Raw genomic sequence first — 15,644 nt, forward strand, 5'->3', positions numbered from 1 at the left:
ATAGCGGACAAGCCCCGATCTTACTCGTCTCTGCTCGTCTGATTCCGTCTCTGCCCAGTGATGACACCGTGGGTGGTGGCATATCACGTGACCGGACTTTACTCTTGTTTGTAACCAAGCGCACTTATTCTGAAATTAGAACAGACATTCCTTATACAAGTCTTTTGGTGTGCTTAACATATTGTGTTGCATAATTAGGTACACTTGGTTGATACATGGCATCGATCTCATTGGCGTGAATCGATGCTCATGATGTCAATCACTGGATTGTCTGGTCCAGACTCGATTATTTACAGACCGCCGTCATATAGCTGGAATGTTGCTGAGTGCTGCGTTAAACAACAAACAAACAAACAAATTAGATACGTATACTACACCTGTGACAGTGACGAGCATGACATTGTCAAAGGGGCCGTATATCACTAACTGTCTGTTGGGCTTTGATGACCGGACATGGAGTATTAATACTAAAATAGAAATAATTCTTCACGTTTTAGGATAGTTTCTCAATGAATGTTAACCATTTCATGACGTACGTTTATCTAGATGTGTAATCTATTTATCGCTGACTTCATGTCATGGACATTGGTCTGTAGCCTGATCCTTGTGTTGGCAGAGCTGCTGTACAGGACAGACTTCTTCCCCGGCCTGGGCTGGATGATCGAGCGAGCCACCTGGCTGGAGCTAGAGCCCAAGTGGCCAGACACGTGAGTCGGGGTAACATGTGAATCTGGGTGACGTATGAGTCGGGATGGCACAAGAGTTAGGGTGACACATGGGTCGGGATGATGTGTGAGTCGGGTGACATGTGAGTCAGGTGACATGTGAGTCGGGTGATATGTGAGTCAGGTGACATGTGAGTCGAGTGATATGTGAGTTAGATGACATGTGAGTCAGATGACATGTGAGTCGGGTGACATGTGAGTCACATGACATGTGAGTCGGGTGATATGTGAGTCGGGTGATATGTGAGTCGGGTGATATGTGAGTCAGATGACATGTGAGTCGGGTGATATGTGAGTCGGGTGATATGTGAGTCGGGTGATATGTGAGTCGGGTGATATATGAGTCAGATGACATGTGAGTCGGGTGATATGTGAGTCAGATGACATGTGAGTCGGGTGACATGTGAGTCGGGTGATATGTGAGTCAGATGACATGTGAGTCGGGTGACATGTGAGTCGGATGATATGTGAGTCAGATTACATGTGAGTCGGATGACATGTGAGTCGGGTGACATGTGAGTCGGGTGACATGTGAGTCTGGTGATATGTGAGTCAGATGACATGTGAGTCGGGTGACATGTGAGTCAGATGACATGTGAGTCGGGTGATATGTGAGTCGGGTGATATGTGAGTCGGATGACATGTGAGTTGGGTGACATGTGAGTCGGGTGATATGTGAGTCGGGTGACATGTGAGTCGGGTGACATGTGAGTTGGGTGATATGTGAGTCTGGTGACATGTGAGTTGGGTGATATGTGAGTCGGATGACATGTGGGGCGGGATGACGTGTGAGTTGGGTGATATGTGAGTTGGGTGATATGTGAGTCGGATGACATGTGGGGCGGGATGACGTGTTAGGTGACATGTGAGTCGGGTGATATGTGAGTCAAGGCAAAACGTGTGTTAGGCCAACATGTGAGTAAGGATGACGCGTGAGTCAGGGTGACACATGAGTCGGATGAAATCTGAGTCGGATGAAATGTGAGTCAGATGACGTGAGTCTGGGTGACACGTGAGTCAGATGACACGTGATTCAGGATAACATGTGAGTCAGATTACGTGTGAGTCAGATTACGTGTGAGTCAGATGACATGTAAGTCAGGATGGCATGTGAGTCAGATGACATGTGAGTCAGGGTGACATGTGATTCAGGATGATGTGTGAGTCAGATGACATGTGAGTTGGATGACATGTACTTCCAGGTTCTGGGATGACTGGATGCGGCACCCAGAGCAGCGGAAGGGCCGGGAGTGTATACGTCCCGAGATCTGTAGGACGAGTACGTTTGGCAAGAAGGGGGTCAGCAAGTGAGTACACCATCCACCTTGTTTTTCATAAACCAATTTCGTATCCCAGTAAAACTATGACTCATGTTTAGAATCATGGCATCAAAAAAATTCAACGTTCTTCACTGTTTCAAGTGGGTCTTCCAAGCCCAGTACGTCGACCATTCTAAAGAATTGTTGGTAAACAAAAGCAGATGACCCCCGAGTTTGCTCAGCTCTTTATTCTGCAAGAGAAGTTTCTGCTCTAGTGACCAAATTGCGGGTGTAGTCACGTGACCAGACTTATATCTTGTTTGTAAACAAACACACGTATTCTGAATTATGAACAGACAGGCCAAATGCAAACTTTTCGGTGGGCTTTTTGACATATCATTTTGCATAATTATATAGATATGCTATTACAACTGCTACAATGAGGTGCATGACAATATGAGAACGTCAAGTTACCAGACCAGATAAGATGGTGCCAGTCCAGAATTTTCTTGTCTTACAAAAGTGGCAAAGAAGAATTAACAAAAATAATGTTTAATGTTTGTTTCTTAATAAGTAACAAACTGGTTGGTTGTCAATTTAGCAACTTTATATCATTGAAATTTTGTTCGTCAAATTCCAAGTCATCCGTATCGGAAAACTCATATCAATAATTACAGAACAGCCAATAACCCAACGATATGGAACACATGCCCAATGCTAGGGCGCCACCACTTTGGTAATTTGACTTGAGCTCCATACACACAGTAGGCATCACATTTCTATAGGATACTTAGTTCATGCACTGTTATGAATAATACATCCCTCAAACATGAACTATATGCGTTCTGATGGGATCATTTTGAGCATTTGGCCTAAAGAGAATGAGGACAGAAACTTGATATCAACACACAGGGAAATGACTGCATGTGTATAACGTTTACAATTAATTTACTTACATTGAATTAAAACTAGAATGTTTATGTAATTTAGGGAATGAACGAATAGCCCGACCATCTGGCTTAGAACTTTTCAAAACTGACTGTGTGTCATCAAAATTGACTATCTTGGACTGTCTGGTAGGCAGGTATTTTAGACACTGATACACCCCGCTATGTTATCAGTATTTATTACCTACGACTGTTATCTGAACGGCATGGTTGACGTCATTTTAATCTTATTGTGATGTAAGGTCGAATGACTTCACACTCGAAACGATGTCATAGCTGAAGATTGTTGACGTCATTTGACAAATTGTAGTTCCGCTTCTTATATAATAGACCCATTTCACCTGACCTTATAATTGTTATGTGCACTGCTTGTTAAACGATGGTTTATTCTGTTTCAGGGGGTTATATTATGAGAAACATTTAAAGTTCATCAAGTTAAACCAGAAGTATGTGCCTTTCACACAACTAGATCTTTCATATCTGGAGAAGGTACGTGAATCTCTGGCTGGTGTCTTCGTGGGCATTTGTAAAAGGCGACTATGCTTGAATAACCATTTGTTGCATTTTAACCACCATGAAACATGGGTGTATAGGTTTCATATCTATACTTTCTTTGCCCGGCAGTGTATTTTTAAAATAGAATTGTAACCTGTACCGAAATTTCAATCTGTCTTTAAACCCGTGAAGATCCGAGGTAGAATAAGTCTTCAGCAACCCATCCTTGCTGTAAAAGACGACTATGCTTGTCGTAAGAGGCGACTAACAGGATTGGGTGGTCAGGCTCGCTGACTTGGTTGATGCATGGCATTGTATTCCAATAGCGTACATCTATGCTCATGATGTCAAGGGGAGGTCGGGTAGCCTAGTGGTTAAAGTATTCGCTCGTCGCGCCGAAGACCTGGGTTCGATTCCCGAAATGGGTACAATGTGTGAAGCCCATTTCTGGTGTCCCCTGCCATGATATTGCTGGAATATTTCTGGAATATTGCTAAAAGCGGTGTAAAACCATACTCACTCACTCATGATGTAAATCATTGGATTGTCTGGTTCAGACAGTTGTTTTACGCCGCGCTCAGCAATATTCCAGCTATATGACGGCGGTCTGTAAGGATGGATTCTGACAGGGATAGTAGTAGTGTAGGTTCATGAACATCCACTTGCTGAATTAACTGGCACCGTGATCAAAACGGTCTTTTAATTATTATTGTTGTTATCTTTGTGACAGGAGCGTTATGACACTGAGTTTGTAAAGCATGTGTACGAGTCCCCGCTGTTGTCCGTGGCCGAGGTCGTCAGTCAGAGCAAGAGTGATTACGGGACAGTCAGGGTGCAGTACAACACGAAAGATGAATTCAAAAGTCTCGCCAAAAAACTTGGAATCATGGATGATTTCAAGGTCAGTAAGAAATATTTTTTTGTGTTGAAAATCATTAACTTTGTAAACTCATCTGTGAATATCTCTTCACAATTGTGAAGAAATTGCTCTTGTGGTTTTATTCATAGGTTTTTGGAAACATTTTTTTGTCTTTTTCATTTTAGATTTCGCTTATAATTTGTTTTTAAAGGGATTCGGGGAAATACATTGTTCATTTTCTGGCCCAGACTAAATTCATTACAATGACCCCTGACCACGTTGTACCAAAAGATGTTGAAAGATAGTTGTTGTTACCCTGCCTGCCGATCGGCATTAACGGGATGAAACACGGACTGGTCGGCTCGGAGTCAGTATACTGTGTCTGAGTAGGGTATCCATGTTAAACTTTGGCATTGAGCATTAAGGGGCTAAAACAAGGACTGGTCGGCTCGGAGTCGGTATACTGTGTTTGAGTGGGGTATTCATGTTAAACTGCGGCATGGCATTTCATCTCATGGCTAGCGCTATAAATGGGCATCACTCCGGACTAGTACAAGCAGCCACACAAACACACATACGTACATGCACGTCACTATATAAGTGCAATAATCTTGGACGCGATGTTAAACCCCATTTCACCTCACTCACCCACCCACCCACCCACACACACACCCACCCACCCACCCACTCACTCACTCACTCACTCACTCACTCACTCACTCACTCACCCCTTCATGTTTCAGGCTGGTGTACCTCGAGCAGCTTATAGAGGCGTCATCAGCTTTATGTATAAGGGTAGGAGGGTCTTCCTTTCACCTCCCCCGAACTGGAGTCAGTATGACCCCAAGTGGAGCTGACCAATGACAGCCAGGGAGACTGCTGGACGCATCATCCAATGAAAACCACACAGAGGTGATCTAAGAATACCATGAACCAATCAAGTGCTGTGTTACATATTTAGAGTGTCTGTGAGTGAAAGGAGCGTATCCGAGGTTTCGAGTGGTGTCAGGGTCATGTTGCATTCATGACAGTGAAATGTATTTTAGTTGCTCAGGAGTTCCCACATCAAGACTACTTCAATATTGATTTTCCTTGAACCTAACAACAGCTTGTTCCTACAAGCCTTGTATACTATAGTGCACACGTGCATCCAAGCATAATGCACACATCCATAGGGGATGCAGTATTTTTGAGAATTTGGGGGTGAGTATTCCTAGTCCAAAACTACGTCGTATTCCCACTTAAGTGAGAAGCATTTTTTGTCAATTTGACTCCTACATTTTCAACGTTTCAAAATCTTTTAGACAAGACCTAAAATGTTGTGTAGAAGTGGAATATATTAATATTATCTACCGTTCACTATGAACTGAGTTTTGTTTCAAGTTTCCTGTGAGCTTCAACCATCTTTTTTCTATTAAAAATGAACGAACTCCTTTTCAACCACCTTCCTCAAATTCAGTCAACATTTTATTGTACCTGTATTCGACGTAATAAGCGCTCCGCTCCAATAAGCGACCACAGCGATATTTGCTGATATATTGGCTAGTTAACAATCTCAATTAACACCCCTTCCGATTGATCTATGTACACAAGACTTATTTATTTGTGTATAATATGCACTCGTGTGTTATATGCACCCAATAATAGGCAATTCAATGCTGGAAACATTTATCTGTCATATATAAACATTTCAGGCTGTCAGCATAAACCATGAAATTTACGATCTTTCAACTCAAAATAAGATTTTTCATCAAAATACCATTCTGATAAGAGCCCCCTATTTCTAATTTTGAGAGCGCCAAGGGTGCTTATTACGTCAAATATGGTAATACCTTTTTCACAAACACCTTGGTATTGATTTGTGTATAATACGCACTTTTTTTCATAATTTGTCAACTCCAAAATTAGGGGTGTGTATTGTTCACGAGAACCAAATGTTACCTCACTTTCCCCAGCCAAGCGTGCGACGATACAAGGAATGGTATGACAGGATATCACCGGTAGTTGATTCGACTGATGTATAAGCATAAATCATAACACTTACCTTTACTTAAATCGATGTTTCCAGCTTTTGAATGAAAATACAACTTCCTACCTAAACTTAATTCATAAAACTTTTCTAAAAAAGGTATATGCAGAGATCTTAGAATTACATCTGTTTTTTAATTAATTGCTGTTTTTAGAAGTAACATAACTTCGTATAACTCCACTGCCACAGGCTAATATGCATATCATGTGACCAGATTTTCTCATGTTTTTTACAAAAGCTGGAATCAGAACATATTGGCGCTTTACATATTGTTTTGCACAATTATATGCAACAACTGCAAACGTGAGATGCATGACGACATATATTTATACATCAAAGTGACTGTATCGCTAGCTCTCCGAAAGGCTTTGATGATAGCATGTGATGTAAATAAAGGAAAACAACACAAATGGAAATAATTTTTCATGTGAAATAAATTGATACAAAAAGAAAAGTGCGTATTATACACGAGAGATATTTTTTTTCCACAGTTTAACTGCTTGTAGGGAGCTGAGTAACCCAGTCGTCCAAGGCGCCTGATTCGTTGTGTAGAGTTGCGTCCCTTGGACACGCCAGAAACCTATGATTGTGGGTTCGAATCCCGGTTCGCCCCGATTATGTTTCTAGGTTTGTCAGCACCATACTCATGCTCGTGGGTTTCACCGAAGTGATAAACGTCTGAGACCTGCATCACTTGGGGCTTTCCTCCCACATTAAGCTTACAGGCCGCGATATAACTGGAATTCTGTTAAAAGAGGCGTTAAACCCAACTCACTCACTCACTAATTGATCATAATTAGGGTGTGTATTGTGCATGGGTAAGTACGATACTTTTTCTTCTTGAAAACAAGAATTCATTTCGTTGGGCCCAAATGCTTCATTGAATTATTGAATCCCTGTCTGGTTCCAGTGATGTACTGTGTTTATTTTTTACATTATTTATATATCCACACTTTCTCAGATTCATGTGAATATTGTCCTCTCTGACGTGTCTGTAACCATGGCGATGTACATTTTAGTTTCCCCTGATAGCCGTTAGTTGTTGGGGGAATAGTCTTCAGTTGAATGACAGTTGTTCATGTTTCATTCTCTTGAAAACTTCTTACGATAGTTCTTGAAATGCTGAAAGAAGGAAACCGAATCTGATTTAGATCAATGCTTTTTATCTTTGTGGGAAGGGTTGAGATTGTTTGTAAGGTTAATAAAATAAAAGAATTGGTTCTCAGGCAATGACTTTTGAAAATATAGTGCGGGTGGGCAGTTGTTTTTGTTTGTTTGCTTGTTGAAACTCCCGTATTCGACGTAATAAGCACCCGCTCTAATAAGCGCCCACGGTGACATTAGCTAAGATATTGGCTAGTGAACAATCCCAATTAGCACCCTTTCCGATTGATCAATGTACACAAGACTTATTTATTCACGTAAAATAAGCACTCATGTGTTATATGCACCCTTAATTATGGGTAATTGAAGTATGGAAAAATATATCTGTCGTACATAAATTTTTCAGCATAAATAACGATATTTATCTTTCAACTCAGTTTTTTTCACCAAACTAATATTCTAGTAAAAGCCCCCTATTTCTAATTTTGAGAGCGCCCTGGGCGCTTATTACGTCGAATACGGTATTATGTAACCAAACAAACAGGCAAATAGCCTCCCGCCGTAAACAAGCATACCAACTCCTATTACCACCATGACCGCAGTAAAGCAGTGCGCATGTAAAGGGAAGTAACTGCGTGCTATATTGGATCACTTTGATTTTAAGTGTTAGGATTTAAAAAAAAAAATTTAAGATGGAAATGAAAACAAAACGTGCGGCAGACTTTCTGATGATGCAGGTGGTGCCTGAGAACTAAGTCTATTAGTTTTTTAGCCCAAGTTTTCTTGTCTATGTTGAGTTTGGATTGTTGGTGATTTAATGAGGGATGACGTGATCAATGACAGGTAGAGGGGTGAAACGTCGGTGATATAGGACAGATGTAGTGCCTGCTGTGATGTGATGATATTAACGGATGCTAGTTTGGTCTAGAGTAGCATTTCAGATACTGGTATGCAGTTGTACCCATAGGCCAGACTTTTTTTAAAATTAGGTTTACGAATCCACCGACTCCTTAAAATTAAAAGTTGAAACAAATTTGAAAAATTAAAAGCAGGGTTTTTTATTCCAGAAATAATCAAAATATTTAAAAAAACCTTCTTTTTCTCTATAAGTAAATTATATAAAATACAATGATTAAAATCAGTTGATAATTTATTTTAAGAACATCAAAACACAACGAATTATGTCTTGCGAGAGGAAATAAAAAAATGTAATGGCCTAAATTTTTGGGCCCAAAATCTGACCCCCCCCACCAAAACAATTCTGGCATTGTAAGTACGTTACGCTGGGTTGGTTCTCTAAGACAGGGTAGCATTACTGGAGCGACGACGTTAGTAACCATGGTAACTGTGATAAGTCTTTGGTAATGTATTGGACATACGACAGTGGTAGTGCTCCGGCTACTGTAATGTTAAAGAGTACAACGTATGACAGGATTGCTTTGTTGGTCTGAGTTTTCTGAATCTGCTTTCATTTGTTGAATACACTCACCTTAAACTTGCTGTACATGACACGGAGCGTGTACTCCGTTCACTAAGGTTTGCTCAAGTTCTGTCGTTTTTGTATGCAAATGTTGACTAGAAGTTGGACCTCTATCACTCATCAGCTCGTTATAGTACATATCATGCAAGCAGTAGACAGTAGACAGTGGCTAGTGGCTCCTGTACATGGTTTATATTCTGTTCTGTACCAGAGCCCCGATTCACTAAACGGTAGAGCTGGGATGAGTCTAATTTTACTACCCGGGTACCCACCCCGCTATTACCAGACCCGACTGGGTACTCGCTGTAGGTCTCAAGAATGAGCTACAAAATGTCTGATTGGGTAACGTTTGACCGTACCCCTGTCAAAATAAATTTAGATACACGTATACTCCGATCTGGTCATGCATACACTGAAGTTGACTGAAGTTATATAATTATGCAAACATATAAAGCCAGAAGGATTGTGTGTATAGTCAGAAAGAAATTTGTCACTTATAGTGTAACCATAGAGTTCTAAATAATTTTTGCCATTACACAATAGAATCACGTGACTAACCACGGGTCCGGGTAGTCCTGTGGGTACCCGGGTCCTCCTCAGTACCCACCTGACCCGAGTACCCGTGTACCCGAGTACCCGAGTTACCTGTCCCAGCGCTACTAAACAACAACAAACATTGACCCTCCTCTATCATGTCATGTAGTGTTTTTTGGAGTTTTGTTTGATGATGAAGTTTGAGGATGTTTTGAAGATCATTGTTTGGAGAAAAGGATTTCAGTTTTAAAGAATTGTTGTGTGTTTTCTGTTTAAGATATTTGTTGAAGAATTCCATTTGTTTTTCCTGTGTTGATGGCTGAAGGTATGACAGACGTTGGTATCTGTTATTGTGCAAGAATTATTGATTATTTTGAATTTATGGTCATCATTAGAATAGATATTTCTTTCACGACCTTGACCTTGAGTTTGCGATTGAAGCGATGGAGGTGGTGACATCACTTCCTACACGAAGCTATGGTGGGGAGTCAGTGAATTGTAATTTATCATAACAGATTGGAGTCTTGGGGGCTCGATTCCCCACATGGGTACAATGTTTGAAGCCCATTTCTGGTGTCCCCTGCCGTGATATTGCTGGAATACTGCCAAAAGCAGCTTAAAACTCATACTCACTCACTCACTCAAGCCAGTGAGGTAAGATGTTTACATGTTCATAACGTTCATACAATACCAACACTAAACAGGAGACGGTGACCGGTACATTTTATGCACCAATTCTGTATGACTGTGTAAAAGATTGGCTACATGAAATTTATATTTATTTTATGTGAAGTGTTTGAAGTAAATGTACTAATAGACATGGAGGGGGAGGGGAGGGCGATAAAATACTAGCCCCAACCCCCTAGAATATAAAATGGTCAGTTCCTACTCGACATTACATTTTTCAAATTTGCATATTGCCTGATGCTGGGTACTAAAGTACTCACGGAAATGAAAAAAAACTGTTTTTTCGACTTCAGATCTTAAATAAATGCAGTTAATATACAAAATATGTAAATATTCAAACAACTAAATTAGTACTAATTGGGCCGTGGCACAAATACAGCGTATCAAATGTTTTTATGCATTTTTACACGAAAAAGTGTGTAAAAATGTGAATAAAAAAGACTCTTGTGAAACAGGGCATAACCAGGTGTAAGTAGATCAAGGTGACCTATGACACCTTGACGACAGGTGAGAACAGGTGCATAATGCCTATAGTCTGTTTCTGCGATGTCAATGTGGACTTAGTTATATTTTTGAATGTTGAAAGTGCCGACAAATTACCTCCTGTAAAGTACATTTTGTATTGTTCACGGAGATCAAACTAGCAAATCCAGACTAGTACTTTTCGAGTTGTTTTGTTATTTCGTATTTACAGCTATGTAACACTTTGTGTCGATTTTTAAATTGAGAAAAACAGTTTTGTTTCATTTCCGTGAGTACTTTGGTAGAGTGTGTCAGCACTGCTTGTGTTCTTGGGCCACTGAAGCAGCTTCTCTTCCTTTGTTTACCTTTGTTGGGTGTTCACCTGAATGTTTGTTGATGTGAACAGGACCTTTTCAATACAGCGTTGGTTATTCATAATCAGATTTTATTCAATTTTCATTAAGAGGGAACAGATACTGGTTTTGTAAAATTGGTTTTTGAAGGTTTGGATACCTCATGTGTACTATACTGAACAAAAAAAGTTACGGATCATAAATATTTGGGGAAATTTTTTATGAAATCTGTGGTCTTGTGGTTATTTGTTTATACACAAGGAGAGTTGCACCTCCCCGGGTCCAGTCTTTCCATATCTTGTATCAGGGATTCTGAAATAGTAATTGATTCTTGTCATGGGGATTCTGAAATATTAATTGATTCTTGTCATGGGAATTCTGAAATAAAAATTGATTCTTGTATTGGGGATTCTGAAATAATAATTGATTTTTGTCATGGGGATTCTGAAATAGTAATTGATTCTTGTCATGGAGATTCTGAAATAATTATTGATTTTTGTCATGGGGATTCTGAAATAATTATTGATTTTTGTCATGGGGATTCTGAAATAATAACTAATTTTTGTCCTGGGGATTCTGAATTAAAAATTGATAATTAAAACTTTAAAAAAAATGAATTGAGTGCTCAGTCTTCAATACAAAAATATATCCCCCCAAAATAGTCACATTCCCCAACTTATTTTGTTCAGTATGTTATATTTTCCAGATGATTCTGTTTTTCTTGGATACTATCTGAATTTTGTTGACAGCATCTGTGTGTCATGTTACTGGTTGGCCTTGACTGATTCAACTGTAGGCTGTAGAACCACCATATCACTGCCATGTTGGGAGGAGGGGTCACACGAACAGCCTAGTCCTTGCACTAGGGGGGCGGTCGGGTAGCCTAGTGGTTAAAGCGTTCGCTCGTCTCGTCGAAGACCTGGGTTCGATTCCCGACATGGGTACAATGTGTGAAGCCCATTTCTTGTGTCCCCTGCCGTGATGTTGCTGGAATATTGCTAAAAGAGGCGTAAAACCATACTCACTCTTTTGCTTACGGATTTTGACATTGAAAAATTTGGTTGGTAGGTCGGAAAAATATTGTACAGGATTTACTTGATCGTCTTACAGTGATGAATGTTTTTATCTTGGCCTCATTTGGGTCCTAAATATAATAAATCTAAAATCTAACTTGATGAGGCATTGTATTATTGGAAATATTTGTGTTTAAGTCATATGAAAATTTGTTGGGTTGTTTTTATTTGGTCAGGTTTTTTTATTGGAGCAGGGTAGTAACCATGGCGAATATGGTGTGCGGAATGTTTTGCAGAGTTTTCCGTTTGATATGAAGGGAGTGTGTTGTGTGATCTGATTAATTTATACGTGTAGCCTCTATTTGTGTTAATGATGAGACGTCATTCTTTGTGGCACAGATTTAACACTGTCAAGACTTCGCAGTTTTGTATACACAACGTTCCTCCAAACTTGTAAATACTTACGGCCGCTGTGTGGGGAGTAGCGACCAGACATTGAAACTCACGCTAGCCTGCTAGCCTGAGGCTACCAAATTGTGGTTAGGACAAGTGAAAACCCAATGATCCAGTCCTCATTGACTCGTAGCATATGAGGGCTGTAATTCTGAACCAGTTCTCAATGCTTTAATTTTGTTACAAATTGGAACTGACAGAAAACGTAAACAACAAACATTTCTGTTTCGTTCAAGAAGCACAAGCAGCAATCTCTGAGGGTAATGAAATAGGATTTCCACCGTCCTCTCGACTCGTCTTAAAATAACGAACTTCATGTATTTTGATCATCAAATAAGATGAAGCAGTGTTTGATTCCCAGTGATCAATGAACCCTGCACCATTCATGAAGTTTGTGCAAACCCTGCTGTTGCCTGACATTGAGACAATATGTAGCTCCGACATCCGCGAGGTTACGCCACGGGTCATACACGTTGTCAAGCAGGAACCATTGCCGTTTGGGAGATGTAATCCGAGCACTCATTGGTCGGACATCTCACTGTCATCCCTCCCGCTGGAACCAAGCCTTGCTTGATTTCTTTACTTGAAATAGCAACTACCCCTTCAATCATGTTCATAGGTGGTACGTAGTGCATACCAGACCGTGAAGTCGTGACTTGCAAATTTGTATATTGCGTATTAGCATCCCAACTATCGTGAGGAGAACAATTAGATTAGTACTTAGAAACATAACTTAATATATCTTAAAGGTTTTGTTAATCTCTGGCAAGAGATCAATAGATAGTTCTGTAGAATAAACCAACACATGCTACTCAAAAGAAGTTAAGAAATTCTGACTGTCATGGCAGGACAGATTAACCAGCGGTAGAAACTAACACTTTTAGTTCACTAGTCCTTATAATGATAACATATAGCAAATCCATTAAAGATGGCAAATTTCTACTTGTTCTTAAGATACCTTCAGTGTTGGGCAGTTTGGGAAGGGCTACGGGACTAGTGCCAATTTCTAACGCTGTTAACTATAGTCCTATGAAACAGTCATTTATGTGTAAGGTGACACAAAGTTGCCTTGTCAATAATTCAACACTTGACAGTTTCAAATTCCTATATAATGAAAATTCTACGACCATCTCTCTCAAGATATGTTTGATTTGGTGAAAATAAACATATAATGGATAATTTAATTTTTGTAATTTTCACAATTGCCCTATTAAATTCCATTTTTGAAATTAGCTTTGCCTTGCTTCATGACATATCAGTTGCATTTAGTTCCAGTGGTGCTCACTGAGGGCAGATAGATCTCACGTTATACATGTATCTGTTACTGTGTCGTCCAATATTCAGTTCTCATCCAGCCGTCTAATAACTGTTTACTTTGAGATTTTTTCAAAAGTTAGAATATGATGCTAAAAACCTCCTCCCGTTAAAACCAAATTTCGAAAACCTTGAAAGCGGTATCTTACATAGAGTTGATGCATGGTTGATGATGTTCAAAATAAATGTATTGGTACTGGACTTTTTGATAAATGTTTGAATCAAATGTCACGTGAAATGGATCCCATTAGTTTTACTTCCCATTCAGAATGAGGCCAGTTATCTACGCCACCACAGTTTATTTGCTTGGCACAGTTGTCTCCCCTGAGCATGCCATAATGCTTTGATCTTGATGTTTTTAGCTAGATTTGCCCCTAATTGTTTCTAGGTTTGTCAGCGATGTACCCGTGCGCTTGGGTTTCAGCAAAATGACAAAAGTCTAAGACATGCTTCACTTTCGGCTTTACTCCCACATTAAGCTGACATGGTTGATCGAACAGAAAAACTCCTTGAATAGTCATTAAGCCACATTCCCTCACTCTTCCAGGTTTTGTATGAAGGGTAGGTAGCTTAGTTGGTTTGCTAGTCACATAGGGTTTGATTCTGATCAGTACAGTTCGCAAAGCCAATTGTAGAAATCTTCAGGCATGTTATATCTGCTGCAGTAGTTGAGATGACACCCATCACATTAAAATATGATCTTTTACTACGATACGATACGATACGATACGATACGATACGATACGATACGATACGATACGATACGATACGATACGATACGATACGATACGATACCCTGCTGGGTGATCCGACAATCCTTCTGTAGAAGGTATGGTGATTCCAGAGCAAGCTTTGCCCGGCCATTCCAAATGAAGTATGAATATGTTCTTGAGCCAATCAGAATCAGTTTTAAGAATTCGGCTTCATTTATTTACAATCTTGGTTTTGGAAATTTTGATTTTAACAAAAAGAACAAACATTACATAGTATTCCACCACTGGGACTCAGAAACGACAGCGTATATAACATATCCACATCAATATGATTGTACGGCCTTTATTATTTACATTCGGAATTGGTCCTTTAACTTCATTTTTAGGTTATGTAGGTTTAGATGTAATATAGAAGTTGTTCATCCATAAATCTTATCCTCACTTATTTATTTTTAGGATAGAGAAATCAGATATGCTGGGGGGCGGTTAGGTAGCCTAGTGGTTAAAGCGTTCGCTCGTCACGCCGAAGACCGGGGTTCGATTCCCAACATGGGTACAATGTGTGAAGCCCATTTCCGGTGTCCCCCGCCGTGATATTGCTGGAATATTGCTAAAAGCGGCGTAAAACCATACTCACTCACTCACTCAGATATGCTGGTCTAATGCTTTGTCAATTGTGCTGATGAATGAGAGTGAGAGTATTGTATTGTACAGACACAGAACAACACTGTCTCTGCAGGTCGAGGGACCGTGAACCTACTCACAGCCAGGCTTGTGTTGTCATATCATATGTTCTTATGTACATAAGGGCTACAGATAATATTTTGAGCCATTGAGTATTTACTTAGAATGTATCAGTCACATCGAGTACTAATAGGTTTCGTAGGTATTCAATATCTTTTTTACCGCATCTATTGGGTATTTTTGCACCAATGAGTGGACATTTTTTTACAGATAATTCTTAAAATGCTGTTTCGGGTGGCTTATGATTTGTATCTGTGCTGCCAACTCACAACAGCCACATACATGTCTAGTTAACAGTAAGCGAGACAAATGTTTTTTTTTAATGCATTATTCACTGCAGTGGAGTTCATGCTTGTAGGGGCGGTCGGGTAGCCCAGTGGTTAAAGCGCTCGCTCGTCACGCCGAAGACCCGGGTTCGATTCCCGACATGGGTACAATGTGTGAAGCCCATTTCTGGTGTCCCCCGCCGTGAT

General features: G+C 40.0%; 1 protein-coding gene across 1 annotated transcript in view; it reads left to right on the plus strand.

The window, feature by feature from the left end:
• LOC139460729 (alpha-1,3-mannosyl-glycoprotein 2-beta-N-acetylglucosaminyltransferase-like) overlaps positions 1–6,828 on the plus strand; it is a 60,897-nt gene extending 54,069 nt beyond the window's left edge. Inside the window, exons 8-12 of the mRNA XM_071242207.1 lie at positions 617–707; positions 1,928–2,032; positions 3,330–3,420; positions 4,157–4,327; positions 5,029–6,828. Coding sequence (XP_071098308.1) covers positions 617–707; positions 1,928–2,032; positions 3,330–3,420; positions 4,157–4,327; positions 5,029–5,142 — 572 coding nt within the window. The 3' untranslated portion in view covers positions 5,143–6,828. The remainder of the gene's footprint in view (positions 1–616; positions 708–1,927; positions 2,033–3,329; positions 3,421–4,156; positions 4,328–5,028) is intronic.
• Positions 6,829–15,644: the final 8,816 nt, after the last annotated feature.

Source organism: Haliotis cracherodii, unplaced genomic scaffold (genome assembly GCF_022045235.1).
Source record: "Haliotis cracherodii isolate W230 unplaced genomic scaffold, xgHalCrac1.p SCAF_14, whole genome shotgun sequence".
Taxonomy (NCBI): domain Eukaryota; kingdom Metazoa; phylum Mollusca; class Gastropoda; order Lepetellida; family Haliotidae; genus Haliotis; species Haliotis cracherodii.